General features: G+C 35.8%; 1 protein-coding gene across 8 annotated transcripts in view; it reads left to right on the forward strand.

Annotated features, from left to right (window-relative positions):
- The window catches only part of TAFA5 (TAFA chemokine like family member 5), a 507,380-nt gene that overhangs the window by 354,019 nt on the left and 129,963 nt on the right, over window positions 1–23,398 (forward strand). The window contains exon 5 of one of the 8 annotated variants that reach the window (XM_032688531.1): window positions 11,883–11,984. The exons of 6 other annotated variants lie outside the window; for them this stretch is intronic. In XM_032688531.1, the coding sequence (XP_032544422.1) occupies window positions 11,883–11,954 (72 nt within the window). In that variant the 3' untranslated portion in view covers window positions 11,955–11,984. Of the gene's footprint in view, window positions 1–2,577; window positions 2,645–11,882; window positions 11,985–23,398 lie in introns of those variants that run through there. One more of the 8 variants, XM_032688535.1, reaches the window with a different exon arrangement.

Genomic DNA, 23,398 nt, shown 5'->3' on the forward strand with positions numbered 1-23,398 from the left:
TATATTTCTGTGCATGAGGGCACCTATGAGGCTCAGGGTTATCCAGCCTCTGCTCCTCACAGCTGGGTCTGGCCTATACAGTGATCCAGTCCTAGAAGACTTGGCTGTTATGTGTGGACAGTGCTTCCAGAGAAGCCAGCAAGTGAAGCAGAAGTGATCATGTACTTTGCATGACTTCCTCAGCAGTGTGAATTTTTTCCCTTTGCCTTTTTCTTTTTCCATGAGAGCGGAACTGAAACTCCATTCTCTTACATAATTTGCTGATGGTGATGGTGTTTTCTGAGTCTTGCTAAACACAGAAAATCAGAATTTATTGAGCTTGGTTCAGTAATATTCTGTTGACCAGCACTAAGTATGTATGTTTCATCATACTGCACTCTTTTATAATAACTCTACTGTATAATGTAAGAAAAATCTAGGGTTTTCAGTGCTAGTATACCGTGGCAGTAATTAAATTGCAGGTGTTTGGGGGGGCATATTTATGTTCCTAGAATATGTGAAAAGGTCTGTTGTTGATGAATAATGAAACACTTTAGAAAATCTTTAACCTTTTCGGTAAATGAACAACAACCATAAAAATAAAACTGAGTTCTGTAAAACCCATAAGATAGAGGTAATATTGCTCACAAGTTATTTCCAAGTGAGTTATTCTTAAGGGGCATAATATCAGAAATGCAGAAAGAAACTAATAGGTTGTATTTCTTAGTTCTCTGATGCTATCTTTTTGTACTATGAATTCTGGAACAATATCCTTAGAAAATGATATTCCATTAGGAGACAATAAAGAGAAAAAGATTAAAGAAAAGATAACTACAGTAAAGATTATTATTAGGACTTATTTCTGGTTTTGTAGTATTGATAATACATGTTTCAGTAGAATATTTTGGTCCAACTGTGCCTCTTAAATCCAGAAATCTTTCCATAGCTCTTACAATTGCTACGATGAAATGATATATTTTTCTGCACCTGACCCCTAGAGGTGTAGTTGACAGGAGCAGAAAGTGAACCAAGGGTTTGGAAAGGGAAAAAAGTATTAATACATTAATACAAAAGACATTAATACAACTATATATGTAAACTTTTTAAAAGTTTTCTGTAAACGTTTTTTGTGAAAGTTTCCTGCAAAATCTTGGATTGTCTTGCTGCTGCTGTAAACCCTGCAGTATCATCTGCCAGCTCTCAGGCAGGTTTCATGTGAGATGATTGGTGCCCCAGACAGACATCTAATGTTGCTTCAGTTAAGGTCTTGCTGTAGATTCCCCTTGCTGCTTTATCACGAACTGCATCTTAAATATCAGAAATCTCATGAATGCTCCTGAGTGCTCTGAACATAGCACAGCCCTCATAAGGGTTAATCAGAGTGTTTTCATCTACAGTGAGTGGCTATTCACTTGGGTCATTTGAGTTAGGTTTTCATACAGGGATAACAGTGACCCAGTGACCCAGTGATCTAAGGGGCTGCTGCTCTTCCAGTGCTTTGCCTCCCCCAGAGCCCAAGCAAGATGAATTACTTGACTTGATCACAGGAGCAATTTGGTCTTTCTAGGAGGAATGATTTGTCTTTTAGAGTCCTATGGAATCATTTCCTCTCAAATTAGGATGAACACAGAGAATGCGGAAAGCACAAGAAATACATAACCAATATGAGAAGTCCAGCAGCTATATCTCCTGTCATAAAAAAAAGGTATTTTTGCTACTTTATTTGCTCTATGTGAAGCTGTCTTTCTCTTGCTTAGTGGTGCAGAGTGGTCGACTGTTAGCAATGGAGATTGTACTGCTGATAATATTTTTGGATGTAAAAAATTCAAAGTAATTCATAATAAAGGATCCATCATTACCATCATCTTAGTAAAAGTGCTTATTAAAATAGGAAAGAAGAATATATCTTATATGTCATTGGTAATACATGGTAATAAAAGCAAATAAGCAAGAATTTTACAAGCCTAGGACTAGGTCTTCCATTAATTTAGGGAGGAATGATACATTCACATTAAAATTATTTTTGGCATACATTTCATTTTTGTCCTTGGAAAAGTAGGTGATATATCTGAAACACATCTTTGAAAAACAGAAAACCCTGAGTTTCAAAAGATAAGTGGTAAAAAAAACCCACCTTATTTTTGGACAGTAATAAGCTGTTTTTCAGAGTGATCTGAGGATTAGATATTTACTTTGTAGGTAATCATAATGTGTAATAATAGTTCTTCACTTGGAAAGTATGTGGGATAGGGTGTGGGATCCCACACCTCGTAGGGTGTGGAGTATACACATGGCTGGGACAGAGATGCTGCTGTGATGGTTTCTGCTGTGGAAGAGGAAGGTGGGCAGACAGTGCAACAAACAGAACAATCAGTATCTGTTCAACACCCTACTCGACACCCCGTCCAGTCGTTGCCACTGCAATGCTGACAGCTACAGTGGCCCAAGGGAAAGTGGCTTGGTCCAACTAGTTTGCAAAGGTTAGGAGCTGAAGGTCTTAGCAATTTGGTTTCATATTCTTGAATCTGAGTACTTGTATTTGGTACAGTGGATTTACTGGGTTTGGAAGCTTGCAAATCATAACTTTTTTGCATTCAGGTTTTCTGAAATGCAAACAAGAATTTCCTTAGCTCTTTGTGAAGCAGAGGAATGCCTGGGGCAAAGGATGTGGACAAGGAAAAAGAGCAAAAAGGTAAAAAACCTTGTGGATGATGGGTAGCTGCCACTGTGGGTCTGTGAAAATAAAGAACTGCAAATTAAAGAGCTTGTCAACAGTTATTTGTCTGTAGGACTTTTCAGGGGATAATGGTTTTTAAAGACTTATCATTTTGTTGGATGTACTTCTCCAGACCTGAAGTGGAGCTTAATTGTCTGTTTAAAAAAGTTTTAGTTGGACATACTATAATTTCAATCACAAATCTGTTGGTTAAATTGTACACTCCACTCTCAGTAGGGGAAGACTACAGTTGCCTTTTCAGGATGAATAAAGACTTTAGTATTTAATTTAATAATGCAAATGGACATTGGGTAAACCAGTTCAACTGAAGCAAAAATCTGGCAGTTGCATCTTAGTCTAGGCTTTCATTTGTAGGCTCCAAATGGATGATACTTATTGCACCTTTGTGCAAGCACACTGTGCATATAACTTCAACAGTTTACAATCCTCAGAATAAATGTAAATTTTTGGTAGATTTTTATTTTCTTGTTAAGATTCAAAAAAGTATTTTCCCAGTTAAAAAATAGACAACAATGGCCATCTAAGTAAAAGAGGATTTAATGTGAGTCACAAATATTCAACATCAGTGGTTTCAGAACCTTCTGCATGTCAATATATGTAAGAGGATGTTTTTAATGAGCTTTAATTGATTGTTCCTTGTTTAAAATTTCACTATTCAGTTTTGATCCTGGAAATGAAGAAATATGAAAAGTGCCAAGGGAGGTGATGCTGTCGTCTAGGTTATTTATCTTGGAGCCTCCCAGAACAATGAATTACTGTCTGATGGAGGTAATTTCTTGTTCTAGGTCCTGGGCTAACAGATTACTTGAACTGCTCAGCATCTTATTTCCATCTTCTCCCTTTTCATATTCTATGCTAATATGATATAATGACACTCATTGGCTTCTCGTTAAATGAAAAATAGGAGAAATACACTGTTGTATTTATTGTAGCAAAAGAAGAAAAAAAAAGGGTGTTTTCATCTTCATGATATGAAATATGTTGGGGGATTGTATATCACTGCAGATGTTAGCAGATTTGTGCCATGTAAATTGGGTATGGTAATGATGTTCCAAAATGTTCTAATCAGTGTTTATTCCATCATATTTGATTTATATTTTTTTTCAAAAATGTACGTTCATGTGATACAGGAACCTTGAAAAATCATAAGGCAGATTGAAATGTAGGTTTCAAGTTAAGTAGAGGGATATGGGTCTTAATTAAAATAGTAAATATGTATTATGAATACTCAAAGGAGTCCTTCTAATTTGTTTAGCAAAGTAATGCTTTAAAATATTTTTTTCTGCAGTGATAACAGAAGTCCCTTTCAGCATAAACTGGCCAGTATGCTTCCTGATGATGCAGGAAAATTGCATTGACATTCTTTAAAAATACCTGAGAATTAATATTTACAATTTTTTTTTCAAAATTCTAAACTGAGCTCTTGGAAAGTTTTCAGTATGGGTGGTTCAGGTTGTGAACCTGTTTTATAGCTTGTATTGAAAGGAATATGGATGGTAGCCATTAGGTTGCTTCCTAAGAGTTAAACACTCCATTTTCCATTGCTTTTCAGATTGTGACTGACCATAAAAATTTTTGCAGTTCTCTGGGGAGTTAAGTGGAATTTAGTTTAGGCACAGTAGATCACAGAGAAGCTTAGGCAGAAGAAAGACAACATTCTCCCCTGAGCACATACTTCCCTGTGTATCAGTATCAATGCACTCATGTTGATATTTAATATAAAATCACAGGGAAAGTTTAGGTCAAACTGAGAACTGGGTAGAGAGTGCAAGTGCTTTCAGGACTAAGTAAAGCTGTCTATTAAACGATGTCTTGGTATAAGGTTTCTAAATATTGTAGGCATGATTTAGTTTGGTCTTCTATGAATGTGATCTTAGTGATTCCTAGAAAGAGAAGTAATTTGTTTTGTATTCTGAGTATTATTTCATGGCTGTACCTTTGAATCTCTTCTGTAGGCACTGTATCACAGTAAACCCAAGTGACATGCAATTCATACACTGAACTCGCTAAGTTGTTTATGTCGTACTAGAGGTGTTTTTTAAAGAAGAAGCAATCACCAAAGACTGCAACATTGTTCGTTTTTGTACTTAGCTCTCACATAGAAGTACAGACTATATTTTTTGTGATATTTGAAAGCCAAAAAGAAATAATATCTTTCTCCCTATTTAATTGACAAGTATATTATACATTGCAGAACAGTTTAAATTTCAATTTTTTTTGCGTGAAAAAAATTATTTTCAGTTTACCTCCTCGTATGTGCTGTTCTGTTGGAGGGAAGGGGAGGTTTGTTATTGTTTTTTGGCTTTTTTGTTTGTTTGCTTTATTTTTAATCTTTATCAGGTGCTTGTTTTATTTATTTTCTTAAAGATTGTCTACATAACTGTAATTGATTAGGGTTTTAGTTGTTTTTTTTTTTTTTACAGTACAGATTAATTTACTGAGTGTTAATGTGTGGAACTTGATCAGGGCATTAGGTGATAACAGGATTTGTGGTGCAGACCCTAGAGATGTGTTTATTTATAGTCTGTGTGTTAAACCATGATCCCACTAAAATCAATGGGAGTCTTCCTGTTCACTTCTCTGAAGTCAGAACTTTACCTCAGACTGAAGAGCAGCACAATCCACACAGTGTCATGTTGTATTTCTTTCTGTGAGGCACCTGAAGGTGTGGTATTAAAATTAAGTATATCAACAAGAGTGAGAACTTCTGAAACAATTTCTCCACTAAATGATAAACAGTTTTCTCAGACCATTTGTTTGCACTCTTTCGTTTCAAACAGAAGTATTTTTCTAATCGAATAATGAAGAATAATATACTATTTTCGCATTTTTGGTGGTCCTCTTTATTTTTCATTTTTTGCCAGTTTGGACTTCTCTTGTTATATCAAAAGACAGGTTTGGACGCTTTTAATTGAGGGTTATTATTATAACCATCATTCTTCAGAACAATAGTGAAGGGAAAATGCAAATAAATACCTCTAATAAGCCTCTTTGTTTGTTGTTTTTTTCTGTATACCAAACAGATTCCCATCCTGTATTATTTACTGTACCACTGCTCCACAGCTGTCTTCTGTATAACAGGAAATGAAAAATCACACTTCATATTGTGGGAAAGTGCCCTTAAGAACACTTGAGAGATAACATGAAAATACTAAAAAATCCAGGCTAATCGCATAAGTGCATGATCTCAGTGCTTTCTCTAGAATTCCAGACAATTTTGTTTGATCATGTCACCTTTTAAGATGTATTTGAGTACTTGATTACCTAGGAAAGAATAATAATGTCTAGAGATTTCATTCGTCGTTTCTGATCTTTGCAAATTGAGGTTGGTTTTTCTTACCTTAACATGCAATTGTATCCATGTGCCCTGGCACCAACCCAAGCTGGTAAGAGCCTGGCGTTTTGGTATGACCTAGAATTGTGTGCAATGTTCTGTGATTTTTTTGGCTATACTTCTGCTTGATAACAAGTGAACTTATAGGGTTGTTAATAACAACACTTTCTGACAAATAGACAAATTCCAATTTTATTTTTTTATTTTATTTCCAGTTGTCACTGTTGTGTTTGATATGTATTTAGAATATTTTAGTATTCTGTTGGCCAACTCAGTCCTCCAGGGCAACCAGAAATCAAATAAGCACTGAGTCCAATTTTCAAAAATTTAAACTGCAGTCTTGTACATGAGAACAAAAATCTGGGTGTTTGTACTCCACAATTGTCTGTATGAAAACCCCAAAACTTATTTTTCTTGTAATGTGACTAAATTTACACAGTAACAACAGAGAGAATTCATTTTCTAGTACGTTTTGGATACCAAGGTTTCACTGCACATTTTGAACTTGACCAAGATATCATAATTGCAAAGACAGTGTAACTGTTTAGAACACAATGTTTTGTTACTGCAGAGCACAGAATTTGGGGAATTGATCATTTTTCTTCTCTCCCCCTTGTGGTTCAGCTTTTGGCAAGTCGTCTTGCTGCATATAGAGACTGATTGATCTCTCACTGCATGAAAATGGCAGGTGCTTGTTAGGCCCCCAGTGGGACTTACTTCAGTCTGCAGTGATTTCTCTTTCTTCATACAGTATTGTTAATAGACTCCATCTTTTGGTCTCTTAATCTTTAACCAGCAAACAGAATTGAACCTGTTAAATATATCCAGCACTCCATGTTTTAATTATGGTGCTTTAGAGCATGATTGCAGACAGTGAGTGCGCAGGAGTTTAAAAGCAAATGAGTGGTTGTCAAAAGATGGAAGATTTTCTTGTTCAAATTATCTGTAGTCCACATCCTACAAAAATAAAACCTGAATAGACAAGATTTTAGCTCAACATATTACCTTCCCAAATGATAAAATTACAATGGATGCTATTTTTTTAAAGAACTGTGGACTTCTGAATAAAGAAACATACTTCTTAACTGAAAAGAAATGAATCTTCATTTAGGAGGTTTTGCAAAAATGTGTTTAAATCACAGATCTGTTCATGAAATAGAGGTTTATGATGTTAATTTTTTTCACTTATGTTATTGGTGAGTTAGCCTTGTATTTTCTCTGAATCATTCACTGAATTAATTTACCCTCTAATATTAGATGAACTAATTATCAGTTAAGTTGTTCTGTAGATTATTAGTTTGGAAAAGAGAATCATGTTATTAAACAATGCTCTATAAAGCATTATTTTAAATCATCAAGTAGGGAGACTCGAAAGTAAAACTACATAAATGACTCTAAAAGTCTTTGGTTAGAAGATTTAACTACACTCCAGGGGCAGACTTGTCTATCATCAACTGGTAATCGTAGCATCTTATTATACCTTTATTTGCTGGATGGGAAAATGCATGATAAAAATCTGTATAGATCTTTATAGGCTTTGACTAAGTCACTTCTTCCCCATTAATCTTTTCCTTTGATCAGGTAAGTTGGACTCTGAATTGCACAGAAGGTCTGTTTTCATTCCTTTAATTATTTTCTCTAATATCTTCTGAAACCTCTTCATTTAATCAGAGATCTTCTAGATGACAGTTTTAGCAAAACAGAACAGACTGTTCCAAAATTAGCTGTGTCTTGGACTGCATGCTCTACTGTCTCAGTAGCGAAGGTCCTCCCTTTATGTGCATTTTAGATAAGTCTCTTACAGGATATGTTCAGCCCAGTCATAGTCCCGACAGCACTTTGCAGAGTTATTTTAGCCCAGAGTCTAGTATAAGATCCTGTATCAAAACCATCCATTCTTTATTCATGTAGATATAATCTTCTTTTTGGCCATACTGTTTTCTTTTTTTTTTTTTTCTTGCTTTGCCTACTCACAATATACTGACCAATCACAGTTGTTCTGTAGCAGGGATCAGACCTGCTCATTTACCTGGTCACACTATTTGTGTTACTGTATATTTTACCAGAAGTGTTGTGGGATGTGCATTGTGTTGTAAGTTACTTACATATAAGTTAAAAATGATAGGCCAAGAATGACCTATGTGCAGGAGAAGAAAAGTTAAGGTTTCCAGAAACACAGTCGATGCAAGTGCTCCATTTATAAGTGTAATTTTTTGGGCAGTCAACTAACTAGTTTTAATAAGTTTCTTTTTTTTTTTTTTTTAATCTTTGTCACTTTTTAGAAATTAGATGTCTTTCAAATAAACACAATTTCCAAACTGAAGGTTATCAGCATTTTGATTGGATTAGGAATTTCTTTGCATGCATGGAGAAAATGTAAATGTTATGTAACGAAAGTTCATGTGTAGTTTATCTTTTTTTATGATCTTCTGACTTAACAAAAAGCTGGGTAGAAACACAGTTAATTTAAAATTGTCGTGTCTTCTGCTTTTTAGGAGCTGGTGAGAGAAAATTTTTCCGTTGTAAAATTAAAAATCATGGTGTGACTTTTAGTAACTCAGAATGTGAGAGAACAATTATGATTGGGTGTGGACTGCTAGTATTTTCTCCATGAGGTTTTTAGGTGTCATCAATTTGTATAAAAGCTTTGTATTACAAGTAAGAGTCTAGTCCTACAAGTGGTATTTCTTACTAAAATCCTAAGTTTAGATTTTCTTATTTTTAATATAAAGGACAGGTTTGTATACCTCTACATTGAAATTGGTAATGTAGTTAAGATTTAGTTTTGCCATTGGAGTGTCTCATGACTTCAGTGTAATTTTACAACTTATCACACACTGTCTTTTTTTTTTTTTTTGTGGAAACGGATAGAAAAATCCAGAGCATCAGTCCACAAGACATATTTTTTACATGCTTAAAATGTTGCAGTAGCAGTAGGGAAAAACCTGTGCAAAATTCTTGAGGGCTGCATAGGAATCTTGGCAGATCTATGCCTGTCCATCCTGACTTTATTATGGGAAAGTCTTTATCTTTAGATAGCTACCTATGCCTATGAGAAAGACAATAAAAGACGGAAGTTAATCTACCAAATCAAAAGTTAGACTGTATGAAATATTCAACTTGCAGTTAAGATATAAGGAATTGAAAGACCTTGTCAATGGGGCTCAACATTTCATGAGGATCAGTCTTACTTTTACGAAGAAGGATGAACAGGAGGAAATATTTCTCTCACCCTACGAAAAGCATTTGCCATCAAATTGTGACATTTGAAAGGTCTGCCTGTCTATGTAGACTTTCATATTTATGCCAACGTAGGGCAGACTCACAAACATTGTTACTGTTATTTCTATCTACTTATGTGCACAGAACTGCTCTGTGGGATTTCTACACAAGACGACTCATGAAACTTAAACTCATCATTCTGTTCCATGACCCAAAATATCCAGAATAGCAACCACTCTTGCCATTGGTTAAGTACAAAGTACATTGTACATTTCTCCTCTTTCTTGCAGAGTGAGTAACATTTAGAATGTTACTACAGATTTATAAACATGTGGTACTGAAGAGAAATATGGTCATTCAAAAGGATGTGGAAAGATTGATATTCTTCAAAGAGACCGACATCTCAGACCATGGCACACATCATTACAATCCTACTAAACCAAATGTGACGTCTTGTCTTAATTCATGCTACTGCCCATGGGAACTGGCCTGAATGAGGGCTACGTAAAAATGGAATCTGGTCCTAGTTTCATCTACTAAATCAAATGAATGAACCTGGATTCTCTTTCTTATTATTTGTGTCATTTTTAAAGGTACCCAAGCTCCAGAGCTGTGCTGGTATTGGGATTTCTGTGTGCCAGCTTGGTGACTCCACAGTACCTTAAATTCCTAGAACAGAAGTTACATTAAAAAGGGAATGGAACGAGGTCTGTTTAGGCCAATATGGAGACACTTCTCTTGAATTCTGAAAAATTTTCTTTCTTAGCTTAGTTATTTCTGCTTAACTGAATTTAAAATACAAACCTAGTATTGGAAAAGTAAAAGAAATACCATTATTTTTACTTAATAACACATCATTTAAGTAATAGGGTAGTATTCTCATACCAGAGAGACTACTGCTTTTAAAACCCCTGGATTATAGTAATGGGCCAATCTCCAGTGACCTTACACTCTGTTACTGCATCGAGTTAGTTTTCTCATTTTTAGCAATCAGAATGAAGATAATATTTTTACCTTTCATTTGCAAGGATTTTTTTGTGGCTTTTTAAGAATGTTTTGTATTCCTTGGATTAACAAAGATTATATGATTCTATGAATGGCATTCCTTATTTAGATAAAAATACAAGTTTTGAGTATTTTGAGTATTGAAAAAACCCAGAGACTTTAATTTTTAGGATGAAACACCCCCCTAAATGTGATTGACCAAGCTGATATTCATCCATACTCCTGTGTTAGTTTGGGATAACACAGGAATAAAGAACTTTGTCATTACATTTCCAAAGGCTATTTACAGTAATTGTATAACATTACTATCAATTCTCCATAAAACTGTATTTTTACAATCATTTTAAGTGCATAAATGGTAAATAATTGAAATAATTTAAGACATATGTAACTATTAATTCAGCAGCAGCCTTTTTAAATACAAGTCCTTTTATTTCATGCTAGACAAGGCAATGCATGTGAAGTGCTTAGCTCAGTAAATAAAGAGGGATGATCTTCTACAGGAAAGTAAATCTTGCTTTAAGGTATAATCAGTACTGTATTGTTAGTGCAAATCCAGCTTATGTGCAACAATACAGGAATGTAGTCAGCTCACTGGTCCCTTCAAACCCAAGACCTTTTTCAGCAACAAAAGGCACGACACTTAATAATTTTACCCTCCTAATCTTTTGAGTCTACCTCAGAAATGACAGATATATTCCTGTTTTAACAAATGCAGAAGATGTCAGGCAGTAAGTGTGCTTAACATGCTGCACTGTATGAGTTGCCATTAGGACACATCTGTACAGTTGAACACTCATATTCTTTGCAGTACTGAGAATTTATTTTTATTTCACCTGAGGCAGCAGGATTGTATTCTGGCAAAATTAGAATGCAAAGTCAATGGATTTTGATCCCCTTTGAGTAATGTATAGTCAGGAATTGTTAATGGTGTTCATTTTAAAGCTGAAGAGTGGTATTAAGTAATTTAGGTCTAACATTGGGAGTGCTTTCACAAAGCAAAACCAAAAAGATATGACTCTAGACTAATTTCTGAAATTATAGAACCATCAAAATTTTAAAAATTTTGAAATTACCTTTGAAATGTAATGGAATTTATTGTTTGAAGCCTAAATCACGATAAAATGTTTCATTCTACCTTACCTACTTACACTGGTTTTGTTATGGTGGTTATACATAGACTAAAGAAAGATCCTCAATGTGTATGTTTCTTATTATAAATAGGAGTCACCATTAAAGGTTAAGACTTGTCAACACTTCCAAATACAGCAGCATACCATAATTGCTTTTCTATTCTAGGCATAGAATTGGGCTGTAACTGCTGGCAAATTCAGATTTTTAATGGTGCCTGTTTTAAGTAGCAGCCTTTCAATTATATGCACTAGCAAAAAGCTGCTGATATCCTGTTCTAGCAACCTAGGTATAAAAGAGCATTTTGAAGTGCCACATGAAATAAGATAGTGGTGAATAATAAGCTAGAAAATATGCTTAAGGAATCACTTTCCTTTCGTTACCATGTACAAATTATACAGGAAGAGCAGAGGGCTGGCATCTGGTTTTTAGCTCACTTCTGTGCACTGCAAGCTTAGTATTGTTTGCCTACAGGTATTTTCTTCACTTGTTAAGAATCAGTCAATCATACAGCTCCTAAACAAAAGAAAATCATTTACTGACTGAATTTACTGAGATGACTCTCCAAAAGTACCAATTATGGTTTTCATAAGGAAGGTAAAAAAAAATAAAATTGAACTACCACATTTCTTCTAAAAATGTGTATCAATTTTGTTAATCTATTTATATACCATTAATAACTCCTCATAACTTCATAGATTGACTCATGTAAAAGAGTTTGATGATCTAATTCATGAAAAAGAGTTAGATAATCAACTGTATTTCTTATTTTAAAATACCTAAAATTATATCTAAGTTTGCTTTATCAGTATTTGCCAAGGAATATCTCCCCCCAAATACAGACTGATGTAAATTGCTTCTAAGAAATCTATCCTGGCTCCACTGAATTTTTGCTTTTTCATTGGTTCTTCTTCCTGAATAGAGCAGACTGGAGAGGTTAGAAGGTGCCATACATTTTCGGTACTTTTCATTTTGAAAAGAATTTTTGAGAACATTATTGCATGTGCATTCAGTCATAGAATTTCAGGCTTTCTGTTTTCTGGTAAGATGAATGACCCACGCAGTTATCCATACACAATGTAAGGCTACTCACTGACTTTGATCTTCATTCAACTCTGTAAACTGTAAACTGAGCAAACCTCATATGTAAGATGTTTCACATTTATTGAAATTATACTGTCTCACTACTAATTCTTTAAAAAAATCTCTTTACATTGAACCTAAATCAGGACTGAAGACAGTCATTGTGGGAAAGGGAACAAAAGTAGATACTATTTTAAATTTTCAGTGCTGTTGTCTTACGGTATAATTCAAATTCCACACTTTTCTGAATTTTGACACCACAGTTTATCTACTTGGTCTGTAGCTTACTAGAGTGATGGAGAAATCTCCTCAAGAGCTGATATATTGGGAAAAAGTGCTACTATGATTTAGAGAGCTCCTTGAGCTACAGTTCAGTGTGACGGTTTCTTTTTAAACATTCTGGGTTTTGTTTTCAAATGTGAATCAGGAAGAAGTGCAATCCTGAAATCAGCATGGTTAAATTGCCTAATTAAATATGATAAATGGTTTTAGTTTTCAGTTGTTGACTAGACCCCTGCAGAGTGATAAAGGCACAGTTTAATTGCACATGAGGCAAGTTGTGGATGAAAAAGACAGACAGGGAATGGGACTCACTGAAGTGTAGATATCGAGAATCCTGTTTAGATTCTATGGAGAGAAGCAGACCCTAGCAGGGAGCTATTTCTCTCATCCTTAAAATATCCAGTGTATCTGGGTAAATTAATAGTTTTCTACGAGTTTTTGGCTGCGGAGAGCACCTGAATGTGACTATCTGAGGATAGAAATACAGTATAGGTTATGTGAAATCTAAGTTTAGATAAAATATAACAGAATACATCATATAGAAGGCATGCATAGTCCTTCCAAAATATCTTAGATGAAAAAAGGAGTATATATGCAGTGCAGCACAGGTACATTTAGTCTACAATTCACAGAGTCTGTATAGGTAAAACAGTGCATGGGATGAATCTGACATCTCTAAATGACATGCTTTGATGGTGGAGAATATGTCCCCAGAAGTGACAGCCTTAGTAAAGAAGAATGGCATGACTGTTGAGCAGTTCCTGCACTTTTTTTTATTTATTTCTTAGTGAGAAATCTAATAAACATAAATCTGGAAAGATTTTTTTTTTACTAGATCAATATCCAGGTCTTAGAAAGTTTAACTGCATTTCACTGTCTTTAACTATTTTAATGCTGATAAGCACAAAGATGCAATAATTGATCCTACTTTGTGAAGAATGAAAGATAAAATGCCAATAACTTTAACAAAAAACAACCCCCCCTGCAATTTCTCACTTATGAAAGGTTTTCAAATAAATTGAAACATTTTCTTGACGTTATGATTAAAACAGGACGTGATTCTTTGGCCCTCGCTGATGATTAATTGTGCTCGTGGCAAAGCAGAATTTCTGATTTTCTGGTAGTGTGACAACAGGAAATTTGGTGAAGGCTTAACAGTAGTAGTGCCAAGAATAGAATACTATTCATTAACTTAGGCTTTCGTATGTATTATTATACTGTCATTTCTTATGGACTTAAATAAACCAAATCACAAATGGAGGAACAGAATAATGATGCAGAAGAAGGTTGTTGGATGCAGAAAATAAAGATTGAAGTTCCAGAACAATTTTTTTTTTCCTCTCTCTGAGATGATACTTTCAAATGTTCTTTTCAAGAACATTAGTTAAAAATAGCTCATACAGAAGTGTGAATTTTACATTCGAGTTATCCCTTTAAATCATTGCTTGTTAAGAGGCCATCTGATGGAAACCTACATTAGAAAAATGTAAATGTATATACATGATTATGGCAGACACCAATTAGAAGGCTGGAAATAAAAGTTAGTCAAAACTTCTTGCTCACATTCTTATAATCTTTTTGTTTTTCAGTGGCAGCTTTGATTTAGAGAAGGAAAGCTCACAGCAGACAAATGGTTCAGAGATAGAGTGCTGAAGAAAAGCTGCATTAATCAGGGGGAAACACAGCCTTTATACAAAACTGTAGGTTTCCAGATATAAGTCAAAGGTGTTTTGTTATTGATGCTTCAGTATCTAGTTCAAACAAAGAGAAAGGGATGTTGGAAAAAGAGTTGTTATTTTGAAGTAACAGCAGCATCTCCTGCACACGGCATTGCAACTGCTGTGCATGTGGGTGCGAGGTGGGCGGCCTCAGAGTGCTGTCATGCCACACTATATTTGCTGATTATCAATAGGAGTGTAATCTCTAATCTGACTCTAGATTAATCCTACCAATCCAGTTTGGTCCAAGTAAGCTAATGTACTGTCCTATACTCTCTCATCAAAGGAGCATAGCAATCATAGATGTCAACAGTCTTTCTCTGTAACCCTATGATTGAAAAAAATAAAAAGGAAACAAATACTGTAAATATGCAGTAAAGTGATCAGTCTGTTCAGGTGGAAACAATGACAGGCAAGTGCTTACTTGGATTGCTTGATGACAGACTTGTAAGGGAAATAGCATAGAGTTCACACCTATGAAGGAAGCAAGAATGTATCACAGGAGAAAGTCATTTAGTGAAAATGTTAATGGCAGTTTTCAAAAAAAACTTGCAGTGTCTTGAAGTTAAGGAGGAAGTTGAGGAGCTATTAGAATCACCTGTATAACCCAGGTGTTATGTACCTAAACTTTTTAACTTGGAATATAAACCAAGCACTTCTGTGGTTGCTTTTGGGTTTTTTTGTATTTTGGGTGTTGTTTTGGTTTTGAGATGGTGGGGGTTTTGTTGTTTGTTTTAATATGAGAATGCAGGTTATGGTTTAGCAGGAATATCCAGTAAGATCCTCAATCTAGTTAGGATTTGGTGGGTTTAGATTTTTTTTTCTCAGAGATTTACATTTTTAAGTGTAAAGTTCTTTTTCAAGTTGCTTCCAAAAAAAAGATTTAAGGCTTCATACAAATTCTGTAATATGTTTTGACATATATTGCATTGTCTGCTTTGTCCTTCAATAACATTCTACCAAGGGCAGTAAAAATACAAAACCAAATGCACAGCTCTTCTGCATCACTGCAATAATTAAGCCCAGGAAAGTGACTGCTAAGAATGCCTTACTTATGCCAGAGGCCAGTTTGGTTCCTAGCAGCCTTAAAAAATTAAGAAGAGAAGGTGACAAAAAGGTGGAGAAAAGCATACATGACTTCAAATGATGGGTCTATCTCAACAGTCTGCTTTTGGCATCCTATGGTCGATATTGCACAAGCTGACCTCTCTTCAAAGGGAGTCACAGCTCTGGAGAGGGCATGCCAGAGGGGGAACTCTGTCATTTTTTGAAAGGCTACTCTCTGAGTAGATGGAAAAATGAATGAGAATTTCGAAATCTGGCCTAATGGAGCAATTTGTGTAATAATTACTTTAAAGACAATATTTTTGGGAACAAGAGCTCCAGAAGGAGTCTAACATAGTAGGATTCTGTCATAAAATTGTAGCTTGAAACAGTTCTTTTCATGAGTAGCAGGATTTCTTACTTTAGACATAAGTGTTTACAGGACCTATGGGGTGTGAGACTAGTTATTTCGTCTTTTATTCCTTTTGCATATAAATTTCCACTTAGCCCTGTGATTCCTTTAACTAGCGTAGTTCTATCTTTATTCTTCAATTTTTTAAAAGATCCCAGAATTCATACAGTTTTGTAACATAATCTATACTTTAAATTACAAGTGAGTTTCATGTTACGATTTTAATGTATGATCTGTCATTGGACTTTAAACTGCCAATGGCAATACAAACATTACTCAATGACTTGTGCAAATTATAAAAACCCTTTTTTTCTGCATTTGCTCTAGAAAAGAAATCTAAATTTACTGACTTCTTTTCTGTCTTTGCTGCAAGCTACCATGACATGAACTCTTAAAACTTATGAAACAATCATGGAAAAAGTATCCAGTAAACTTTAAAATCAAGCCTAACATATGTGGCGTGTGCGTGAAAAAATCAAGGCATATTAAAGGTAGTGAGTTTGACTGGATGTAAGAATAATGAATTTTTTTCTCATACGATTTATAATATATTACAGGAATATCTTTAAATTGTTGCAACTATCAGTAAAAGTTTTTAAGACAGTCGATGAGCTAACTAAAGTCTAAAATAAGACAACAAATAAAAAACATGCCTTAGAGGTTGCTGTTGGAGGAGCATTTGCATTTTGGACACCAGAGACAAAGAAGAGCTGAGCTCCATCACATCCATATTTAATAGAATTTAGTGTCCACATCTTCTTGAGATGAGAAAACATAAGGCATTAAGACTGAATTTTTGTGAAGCAAGCAAACATATTTTGCATAAAGAAAGTATCAAAAACTCTCCAGTCTGTGACTGGCCAAACATGTGGAGAGAGATGTGTCTCCTTCTGGGAGACATTACTCGGTGCAATAGAGGGATGAATTGCCCTTTGAAGCAGTTTTGCTATTCCAGTTGATTGTAGGGATGACTTAAAGGACTGGATTAATTGACTTCTTGATGGCTATAATGAGTGGAAGTATTAATCTCGTGAAGTTTAACAAAGGAATACAGAGTTTTGCAGCCAAAGAAAAATAGTCCCATGCATCAGTACAGACTGTGGACTGACTGGCTGGAAAACAGCCTGGGAGTCCTAATGGACAGCAGGTTGTGCCACAGCCAGCTGAGCTGTCTTGCAGCAAAGACTAACAGCATCCTGGGCTGCATTAGACCGAGTGTTGCCAGCAGGTCAGAAGCTGACTTCCTTTCTGCTAAGAACTGGAAAGACACATCAGGAGTGCTATTACCAGTGCTGATGTCGCCAATATGGGAGAGACATGGACTTCCTAGGGCAAGTCCGGCAAAGGACCACAAAGATTGTTATGGGCTTGGAACTTCTGTCATATGAGAAGAGGCTGAGCAAGTTTAGAATACTTTAGCCTGGAGATGAGAAAGCTCAGGTGGATCTTATCCATTTCTGTAAGTACTTGATGGAAAGATTATATAAAAGAGCAAAACTGACTCTTCTCAGTGGTGCCCAGTGAAACGAGGAGAGACAATTGACATAAATGTAAATACAGGAAATTTCAGTTATACATAAAAAATTATTTTTTTTTACTTTAAGAGTGGTCAAACACAATGGGATTGTGGAGTCTCCATCCTTTGAGATATTCACAACCCAACTGAACGCTGCTCTGGGCAACCTGCTTTAGCTGACTCTGTTCTGAGCAGACGTGTTGAATTAAAGGATTTTCAGATGTCTACACCAGTCTCAACTACTATGTGATACCAAGATTCTGAGTTTCTGTGATGAAGTCTATGAAAAAAGGGAGGAGGACAAGCACAGAGGTAATTTTTTTAACTTGCGTTGGTTGTTTGGGTTTGTGCTGATATCAAAAATGTGGATGTACAAGCCTCAGATATCCACCCTAGCCTCTACCTGTAATTTACACAGAGAAATGAGCACTTAGCAATGCACTGACCTATCTCAGATGCTTATTGGAAAATAAGATAGATTGCTCTCTGGAGGTGGTTTATTTTCCCTCCAGTGACTGCAGTGCAAGCTCAGTGTCCAGTTTGTCCTATGGTATTTAAAAGTCAGGTATCAAGAAAACTATTCAGTCAAGAAAAAATCATACACCTACTGTAATACTTTTTTTCATGCTAAGAGATATCTAAGGCATGCCCTATTGCAGTATGTAGAGTATTTAAAAAGAATAAAAATAAAATATTGGAATAACTGAAAGACATTGTTATTTAATAGTTAAAATTCACAGACTGTTGATATGAGAATTGTCCCATGAAGTTTATATAAAGTCACAATGCACATCCTCCTAATTTAATCAGACATTAAAGGCTAGAATCATGGTAAGCACACCCTAAAAAACGGAGGTGTATTCATTATGCAGATGCAAACATCTGTATTTGTATGCAAATCCAGGGTCTGAATGTATGAACGTGATAACTGCATGCACTATGTTACGCTAGAGGGAACAAGAGACAAAGAGGAGCTGTGCAACAGTGGAATTCCCTCAAGGAATATTCTCTTATTCATCTGTCACATACTGAAGGCTTTTCAGAGGGTGCCAGACCTCTGGAGAGGGGATGCTGGAGGAGGAGCTCAGCCACAGTTTGAAATGGTTCAGAGCTTGTTTATTGCTGCCCAGCTCAATTCTGCTAACCTTGGCTGCCCTCCCCAGTATTCCTGTGGCTCTCACCTGCAGGAGTAGATTTTTCTGTCATCTACCCACCCATGTGTGGTCAGACACAACCTGGAGAGTATTTCATGTTTTCTTTATGTTGAACATACCTGATTAAATGAATCATCAGTATAATCCCAATGAATTAAATACCACTTGTGTTTAGCCTTGTAGTCGTCAATGTAGATATCTAAAAACAACTAAACAGGAGCCACTGGATGATTTTTGGAGGATTCAGATATCATCCCAATTTTTTGCTCTGTTGCTACACAGCAAACAGAGAGAACTAATTAAAAAAAAACACAACTAGCAACAGTGGTGGGGAAAAGAGAAGGAGAGATATGGAATGGGGAAAGGCATTCCCTTCAAAACTTTACACATTATCAATTGCTCTAATGAAAAAGCGTCATTATATTACATGTTTTTAATGTAGCCACTCAGCTAAAATCCTGAGCTTCATTTAAGAAAGACAGTAAAAGACAGGTCTATACAAATTTCATTCCAGTTAAAAAAACTTGCATTATAAACAGTAGCAGGAAACATTGTCATTCCCTTCCCCCATCCCTCCGTCTTGGGTAAGACCCATTTTTGAGCTGTTCTCATTCAGAGAACGAGTAGCTACTTTTGGCTTTGTTCCCAGAGTACTGCGTACTTGGTGGTGTGTGAGGCATTGCCTCCTGGGGAAAACGGAGGAGGGGCACTGAATCACAGCACTTCATTCTTAATGATTGTTCTGTGTGGTCAAGAGGACACAGAGCAGGCAATGCTCTTTATTCTTTACTTACTGTTATAGCTATTGGCAGCCAGCCCTTTTAATTTAGTTATCAATACTCAATGCCTTTAATCTTTTACTTAAAGCCAGTCCAAAATAAGTACTAGCCAATGAGCATCTGCTAAACAGAAATATTGGTGGAGAGATATGATTTAAGGCAATGCTGCTAAGGGCCTACAAGTATAAGTGCTGAGTAAAAGTTATTTGGTATTCTCTTGACAAATCTTGTTTCTTTATCAGGATGGTTGCTTTTTCTGACAAAATATCTGTCAACTAATAATGTGTGGAAAAATTCATAGGTGTTGCTAATAGATAAGCTTTTCAGATTATCCCATCTGTCTCCCTGTTGATTATAGGACACTCTTCTAAAGTACATTTTCTATTACTAAATCAAGCTTAGATTTCAGTATCCAGTGAAGTGGGATTTCTACATTTCAGAGGTTACTGAATAACTAGAAAAGTGTCACTGACTGGGAAGTTTCTCTTTATATTTCTTATCTTTGTCTTCATACGCTGACTTCTAATTACATCCCAGAGTACTGCATACTATAATCCCCTTCTTTTCTAAGGAGCTGTTCTATTGCAAGCTGATACTATTCTTTTTTGTCACTTGTCCATGTTGTTAGAACACTGAGTTCTTTGGAATATGTAAGTGATTTAATAAGTAAAAATCAAAGTATTTATTCCTGTTTTTGTTTGTTCTCTGGAGAACTCCTTCCAGTTTGCCAATCTGTTTCTAAGAATGTAGTTCAAATGAAGTGGCTTCAAAAGACAAGACAATAATCCTCTTTCTTTCCAGTGATTTACCTGCTAGATTGTAAAAGTAAGTGCTGTGGAAGTTCACTTGGTTAATAATGAATCAAAAGCTTAACTCATTTGTAGAACATGTGCACTGCAGAAGAACCTTTAACCAACCACTTAATATGTATGCATAGGAAAAAGTAGATGCACATCATTTAATTCATAATGTTGATTTTATCCTGGTCACCTGCAAGGGCATGTAGGCACCAGTTCAGCTGATCTGCTGGAGATGTCCACTTTGGAGAGGGTTACATGGCTCTTTGGATCCGTTGATCAAATGGCTTTGCTTCAGTTGTCCATACACAGATGTCTAATACATGAGAGATGTCTCAGGTATTCCTGCCCACTCTCCGGCCTCTTCTTCAGAAAAGTGTCCCTGAAATCCTCTGTGATATCCACCAGTCCCATGAGGTTTTGTCAGATACTCTGAGATGGCATTTTAAATGGAAATGCAACAAGTCTCTCTGTTTAGCCAGCTGAGTTTTCAGTCACTGCAGGTTTTCACTGACTAGAATGGGGTCTTGGATATCGAATTCACGTGTAGATACCTAAATTTGGTGCATCAGTCTGTGAGGTGAATCTTATTCACCTCAATGTCTAAAGCTGAATGAGAGGAATCATCTGCAGCTGAGGTGATATTTTGATTTTTGAACTAAAATACCCGGTATTGAGTAGAACAAGGGGCATTTAGAAGAGAAGGGTTTATCACCTGGCTTACTTTTTGTTGTCTTATTTTCCATGAACACAATTTGCAATTAAATAGTATTTTTCTACATTGTGTTATTATTACAGGTTCTATGTTTTGTTCTCTTGGTTGCTTATTTTGTTAAAAAGCTACTCTGTAGGTGAGGTCAAACATGATTACTGTGCCAGTTTCATAGTATAATCTGTCATGAACTGGTATGTAATTGCTCTCACATTGTTCCCCTTTTGTTTTTTTCAAAATATGTCTTCACATTGAATGAGTTTTCTAGTAGATTAAAGACATGCTTTTTTTCAACAATTCCAATAACACTATTGCAAATTATTTTTCTCTGACTTCTACCACTATATTTATTTATTTGTCCATTTCTTTTCTGACAACCAATTTCTTTTTCCCATAGTGTGTTCAGTACTGTCAGTTTGGAGCCATAAAGAACTTTATAGCAGCTTAACTCAATGTTTGCTATAATCAGAAAAGCAGTATCAACCACACCAAAGGGAAATTTAGGGATTCTCTTTAAAATTCATGTGTTTCTTTAAAAGCTCTAAAACATATCTCCTCATTCCTCCTGGGCTGACTGCCAACTAAAAAGAAAACACCAGTTTGCTACTAGATCACATGTGAGAAGGTATCTCCAAATCACAATGATCAGGAAAAAATTCAGTGAATGTGTGGTGCTACAGAACCTGATTGTTCTCTCTGGAGAACATTTTCTAATTTCCATGGTTCAGTTGAATTTTCAAGGTATCTTGTCTGGTTTTTTTGCCTTTGAATCCAGGCTATTAACAGTGACTCCAGCATCTTTGGGAGTACTTTAGCCATGAATTGAATCTTATGCCCTGTTTCACACACTTCTGCACTCCCACAGTGTAGCTGGTCTGTCCCAGCTGATTAACCGATGATGAAGGGCTGAGTTAAAGGAAACACGTATTTAAAATCTTGTGTAAAATGTCATTTAAACACATGCTTCGCAATGTATTCTTCAATTCACTTAAAATATGCGTTTAACACGTTTAAACAGCATAAGGATGCACCAGACAGCTAGCTGGGTAAAGAAAATACCGGTGTTTGTAGGTAGAGATGAAGATTAACAAATTAATTGTTCTGCAGTTTGTGTTCACTGACTCTTTTCCCAGAATTAACACTTTTTTTCTGCATTCCTGTTTTAAATGTCACAAGTATCAAATATGACCTCTAGCAGAACTTCTTTGGCAGACTGTCATTAGCTGTTAGTCCCTCTTTGGAGAAGGGAGCTAACTCGGCCTGTGAGTGTCACCAGACAGTTCTTTTTCAAAAAAGAGTCTCTGTATGATGTGCTTCTCATACAGTTGTTTGTTGGAGGTTTTTATCTACTCACTATTTATCTAAGTTGGAATAATCATGGATGGCTTCTGTAGGAACCATGCAGACAACATCAGTTTTAAACTGAGTGTCTGCACTGATTTTTCCCTTTAAAGAATTTTTCCCATATTGACTGTTACCCTTTTTAGAGAATGACAATGTACAATTGTCTAAAACTTTGTCATACATAGCTCTTTTTGTCATTCCTGCTTATATACATCTGTGAATCTTCTGCAGCAGAAAAGTAAAAGAAAGAATGATAGCAGACCCAAGAGAAGCTGAGAGCAGCTATTTTTTATAGATACACAAACATTTTCTTAGGAAAATGTTTCTTAAAATGGTTTAAATTTTTTAAAAGTATCCATTAAAGAAAATGTCAGTCACCATAAAGTGTAATGGGGTTGTGACCTGTCAGCTTCAGTCCCTGTTGCCTTGGTCGTTCTAATTGAAAGGAGCTTGTGCATAATGCTGCAACCAACCATGCCTTGGGAATCTCAGGGCTACCACAGACAGAGCTTGTAAATAAGTGCTTCAGAGGCTGACATTTATCGCAGGCAGAAGTCAGTGGGCATTCTGCAGCTGGGTCTGCAGCTCGGTGTGGCTTGACTGCCCTCTAGTTAGGAGTCGACTTCTTCCCGTTTATAGAAAGGAGGATCTATTGACCCACAGTTCCAGGAACTCTTGTAAATTTGTTAGGGTCAAGCCATCAAAAATTCTCCTCCCCAGATGACTGTGTCCCACCTGTGATAGACTTCCTCATCATAGTGTCCTGTTCAAAACTGTCAGCTTTAAACAGCTGACAGTGGACAGCTCCTTTCTTAAAGCACTTCAAATAACAGTATTCACAAAGGTAAGTATTTCAAAGAGAAGTAATCCTTAAAATCTGCAAAATATTTTAAATTAGATAGCCCTTTCTTTAGCAGCAGCCAGAATCAGTATGGTTTTTAGCAGTTAGTATTTAATATGCTTGTTCACTGTGTTAATTTTCCCCAAGTCAATTTTTAAAGCTAAAATAATCTCCCTTTGGCTTTGTAGACCCAGCATTATAAGCATAGTAATTTTTAAATTAAGCTCCCTTATTGTCTATGTGTATGTGAACTAGGTGGTATTACACAAAAAGCACAGGCTACATTAGTGTGATACAAATACATATTT

Source organism: Chiroxiphia lanceolata, chromosome 5 (genome assembly GCF_009829145.1).
Source record: "Chiroxiphia lanceolata isolate bChiLan1 chromosome 5, bChiLan1.pri, whole genome shotgun sequence".
In the NCBI taxonomy this organism is placed as follows: domain Eukaryota; kingdom Metazoa; phylum Chordata; class Aves; order Passeriformes; family Pipridae; genus Chiroxiphia; species Chiroxiphia lanceolata.